Source organism: Strigops habroptila, chromosome 1, assembly GCF_004027225.2.
Source record: "Strigops habroptila isolate Jane chromosome 1, bStrHab1.2.pri, whole genome shotgun sequence".
Taxonomy (NCBI): Eukaryota; Metazoa; Chordata; class Aves; order Psittaciformes; family Psittacidae; genus Strigops; species Strigops habroptila.
In genome coordinates this window covers 11,557,981-11,563,057 of record NC_044277.2, presented here as the reverse complement: position 1 = coordinate 11,563,057, position 5,077 = coordinate 11,557,981, and the positions used below count along the sequence as shown (strand labels likewise).

General features: G+C 47.9%; 1 protein-coding gene across 20 annotated transcripts in view; it reads right to left on the bottom strand.

Annotated features, from left to right (window-relative positions):
• Positions 1-1,441: 1,441 nt before the first annotated feature.
• The window catches only part of MTSS1 (MTSS I-BAR domain containing 1), a 125,012-nt gene continuing 121,376 nt past the window's right edge, over positions 1,442-5,077 (bottom strand). For 14 of the 20 annotated variants that reach the window (XM_030498375.1, XM_030498507.1, XM_030498367.1 and 11 more), the window contains one exon: positions 1,442-4,420. In XM_030498375.1, the coding sequence (XP_030354235.1) occupies positions 3,723-4,420 (698 nt within the window). In that variant the 3' untranslated portion in view covers positions 1,442-3,722. The remainder of the gene's footprint in view (positions 4,421-5,077) is intronic. The other 6 variants (XM_030498461.1, XM_030498468.1, XM_030498477.1 and 3 more) reach the window with 1 other exon arrangement.

The following is a 5,077-nucleotide window of genomic DNA, read 5'->3' as shown; positions in this document are numbered from 1 at the left end:
TTTTGCTGCCATGCTGTTCTCCTCTAGGACGCACACACTTCACTTGCAGTAGCGCAGTGAGATGGCTGTTCATATCATCTACACTATGTACCTAAAATATGGAGAATGCTGACCAGCCTGTGAAGAAGTCATAGAGAGGTGGGAATTGACACTATAATCCAGCCAAACCACCTTGATTTTGCCTTTGAAGTCTTCATGGCTGCATTGGCTCTGGCTGGGATGGAGTTAACCTTCCCCACAGCAGCCCTCGCAGTGCTGGGTATCAGTAGCTAGGAAGGTGTTGAGAACACACCAGGTTTTGGCTACTGCTGAGCCCGGCCCCACAGCATCAAGGCTCACCAGTAGGCTGGGGGTGGGCAAGGTCTTGGGGGAGAACACAGCCAGGACAGCTGGCCCCAAGTGACCAGAGACTGTGGGCTCCTTTCTCCATGGGGCCACAGGTCCTGCCAGGAGCCTGCTCCAGCGTGGGCTTCCCATAGGGTCACAGCCTCCTTCGAGCATCCCCCTGCTCCAGTGTGGGCTCCTCCATGGGCTGCACATGGAGATATGTTCCACCATGGACCTCCATGGGCTGCACCACGGGCTGCAAAGAAATCTCTGCTCCAGCACTTGGAGCACCTCCTGCCTCCTGCAGTGACCTTGGTGCCCGCAGGGCTGTTTCTCTCCCATATTCTCACTCCTCTCTCTGGCTGCTGTTGCTCCTGCACAGTAACTTTTTCCCCTTAAATCTGTTATCCCAGAGGCGCTATCACCATCTGCTCGGTCAGCAGCAGGTCTTGGAGATGGCTCTATGAGATATGGGGGAAGCTTCTGGCAGCTTCTCATCAAAGCCACCCCTGTAGCCCCCTGCTACCAAAACCTTGCCTTGCAAACCCAATATACCCACAAACAGAAACCCCTGGACAAAAATGAACCTATTGCAGTGGCAAGGGAATAAATTAGGCCGCTGTGTGGTAACTGGAAGTGGGAGCAACATCTTCCCTCTCTACCTTTGCTCCTGAGAAAGCTGAAGAGAAGGAAGTCCTCAGTCACTCGGGCTTGTGGGAGATGGCACTGGTGGTGTGCTTGACAGATTCTGGCTGTAGGCATGGGCAGAGCTGACAGCAGCAGTTTGCCTCCTTTGGCAAAGGAACTGCGGTCCAGCGCTGCTGCAGATGCACAAACATGCGGAGCTACCTGTGCTTCCTGGGCAGGGAATAACAGGGAGGGGCACAGAAATGTCACCAGGTATTATTTAACGGGAATTTCGGTGGTTGGCACCGCACCTTTGTTCTGCTGCCACCCTTCAGTGCACGGCAGTGAAACAGCCTCGTGCACCTTCATTTACTTACTAACTCTCTCTGTCAGACACAGATGGGACCTGCGTGACCTTCAGAAGCCTGAGGAAGGACCTCACTGATCCCCAAAGCTCCAGAAGCAGAAAGTCTTTTAAGAACCAAAATACAGAAGTTTTCCAGCAGTTCTTTATTTATAATGTAGGCTTAAGCAATCATTACAATGTAGAAGGGAGACACACTTACAGCAATTATTTATACCAGTTTAGAACAAAAACCTGCACAGGGAGAGCTCAACTCTCAGTACAAACTAGCAACTAAACCACAATAATTTACCATTAGAAACATTTTCTTTTTTAGCTGTGACACTGCTTTTACAATATGCAAAAACACAAACAATAGAACTATCCAAAGTGGTTTGTCACATTCTTTCTACATGGAATTTGGCAACATTTTTATATTAAATTTTTACTGGTTATACTAACGTTTAAGAACTAAACAAGTGAAAAGCTGTACTCGGGTACAGTTACATCCATTTATTTCAAAGGTTTAAATAACACTTTTAAACTATCGAGATTATCTCCTAGCAGTTTTTGTTTCTGCAAAAACCATCTCGAAGCCTCATTTGCACAAGGCATCAGCTACCGTCTCAAGGTTGGTGGGCTACACCACAGGCACTACTGTTCGTTATAGTCTGTCATAAGGAGCTTGTTTTTCAAAGGAAGGAAGGTTTAGTTCAGAGTTTCTAAGAATCATGCCTTTTTTTTTTGCTTTTTGCTTTTAAGCCATAACAAAAAAGAAAAGGTTAGCAACCACAGCAGTGTAAAATGTTATATAGAACACAGTGACTACACAGTTACTACAAGTCTCACATCCAATGCAGTTATGTATTAAAGCATAAGAGGGTATGTAGGCAAGTCTAGAGCCAACAGAAATCTGCAGAGCGCCTGGTGGAAACCAGCCCCTGGTGGGTGTTATTTGGTGCAGTTTTAAAGCACCCCGAACGCACCAGCCCCGTGTCCACCCTCGCGTGGGTCTGACCCGAACACATCTCGTGCCCCCGGGGTCTGCACATTTCCGTCGGCTTTAGGAGATGGGTATTGCAGCAATAACTTACTTTTACTTGAAGGAAAAAAGCCAACTCTTAATAATTCTATCAACAGCGTTCCAAAAAACACGACTTAAAGTACAAAAAGGAGGATATAGTGGTCAGGCTCCCGGTGTTATCAAAAGAAGAGTCTCTCTGCCCACCCCCCACCCCTCTGCCCTTCACTTTTCGGTAGTTAAGAAAAAGCCAATCGTCAACTGCCCGTTTAAAAGAAGTTAAGAAAAACAAGCCCCTGTATTGGAAAGGAACATTCGCAGTTTGTTAGCTCGAAGCTGGTCACACCTGCCGAATTTGTCAGTGTCTCCTCAAAATACTTGGGCTTTGGAGGCCCAGCCTGCTGGGCACGGTCACAAAAAGGCATTTGGATAATATCTAAGAACTCCCTGCTCGCGGTTTAAAAAGGTTCTTTTGCACACGTGTGACTGCCTTAAGCCTGTTGTCCTTGTTTGTATTCGGTGAGAGGATGAGCGGAACTAAAAGGTGGCTGTGGAAGAACCAAGCCTACCCAGGTAAGGCTGCATGCATGTGACTGAGAGTTGCTGCTGTGCAGTCCCAAAAAGAAACGTGGAAAAAACCCCGGTCGTTAAAACACCCCACAGAAACAAAACACTGCAAACCAGTATGGCTTATTCTGATGCATTTACCATGAAGCTACTAGTAATTAATCCTACTAGGCTACTCTTGTGCAACAGCATCTGCTATTTGATGGCATCTCCCTCCCGCCCCGCTATCCCCCCCCCCCCCCAAATACTCTACCAACTGCAGGTTTCTTCCTTGCATTATATATTGCTTTTATTGTCAATTTTTCATTCCTGCTTTTCAGGCTTTATTTTCTTTAATACTTCGACGAGGATCTGTTCCTTACGGCTTGACTTAAACTTCAGAGTAAGTCCCATTGTTTTGTTCTTTTTTACCCTCACTAGGCCAAGGCGCTCTACAAAAGCTTGCGAAAAAGCCGAATTGTCATTAAATCCCTTGGCTGAAGTTGAACGACTCGACACGTTTTTGTTTCTCCTATGATTTAAAACTTTACAAAGAGAGTTATAAAAAAGGTAAATGGGATTTGGCACCTTCAGAAAAAATTAAAAGTGTAACTTAGACCAAAAAAAAAAAAAAAAGGCAGAAACAAAATCATTGATATTTACAAATTAAAACACCAGCGAAGATTATGTCTTACTATGCTCTTTTCACCTTGTTTTCTCCTCTAGAGTACTTGCAGACTGTCTGTTACCGAGTATCTTAAAAAATTCACTGATTACAGATTGGAATGGATAGAGACAATTTACTTTCCTCACAGTTCCTTCTCGGTGGCTTTTAGTACTCCGGCAGCTTCTCCACTCCTAGGAAATACGAGGTGCCGAGCGATCATTCGTGGTCGTCTTCTTCAGCTTGACGCCGCGCCGAATGGCGTTCAGCATGTCTTCCCCTTGCGGGACGTCCCCGGGACTCAGCTCTCCGGGATCGAGCTCCGGCTGCCCCGCGGGCGCCAGGGCACCGGCACCATCCCGCTCGCTTTCCTCACCCTCTCCCTCGGGAACCGCTTGCCGCTGCTCGTCGGCACCGCTCAGTTTCTGGCTGGACGGCGGAGGGTTGACGGATGCTTGTCCGCTCCATGAGGATGAGGGCATGCTGGTGACACCCTGCCCACTGTCTCCTGCTGCCGGAGACTCGGGACTTTGCTCAGGACACTCTTCTGTCCCAGCGAGGGCGCCGGGCAGCCCCCCTGGGATATCGGGAACGGTTGGTGTTTTGACAGGAATCACTGGGGTCTTGATCGGGATGGGCCCTCCCCCGATGGTGCCGCGTCTGACCGAAGGCTTGGTGGAAGGGGTCCGTCTGATGGTGGCGACGCCGGGGGTGACGATGACCGGTCCAAGCGTGGTGGGCAGACCTGCGGTGGAAGCAGGACGCTTGGTTTGAAACATTCTGCGATAGGACTGGCTAATGTCGCTGTTTCTTGGGATGGTGGAGGATTTGTCAAACTCCTGTTGTTCTGCCTCCTGGTCACCACTCACAGAGAAATAATCATAATCTGAAACTGATGCCAAAAGACACAGTTAGGAACAAGCTGCAGAAGACAGCTCAGTCATCACAGAACCAGAGAAGGGTTTGGGTTGGAAGGGACCTTAAAGATCATCTAGTTCCAACCTCTTCAGCGACACCTTCCACTAGACCAGGTTGCTCCAAGCCCCGTCCAGCCTGGCCTTGAACACTGCCAGGGATGGGGTGTCAGTAACTATATACAAAAAAAAGTATATAGTATATACTATAAAGTATAAAAAAAGAAGTATATACACCAAAAAAGCCTGGAGGCCAACAGCAGTTAAGAGAGGTTTCACTTTCAGGAGGAAGGAAGCCTGAGATACTGTGACCAAGACTGTGTAGCTGAAGGCAGGCACTGCAGCAGGCTGACCCTGAGCCTGCAGGGTGCCCGCATCTCTTGTGAAAGAGAGCAAGAACTGCAGCACTCAGCACCATCTCTGGGACTAATTAAGTAGCAAAGACTCAGTATTTGTTTGCAACATTAAGATACCAAAACCAGCATTCTACAAGCCATATGCTACCACTTGTAGATACAAATACTTAAACCAGTCAGTGACTAAAAGGCGTGCTGTAGGCTGGGCAATGGGGGGCTCAGGGGACTGTGTACCAGTAATTTCGGCAGCAAATCTGCTTATTTTGCAAACAAGGTAAA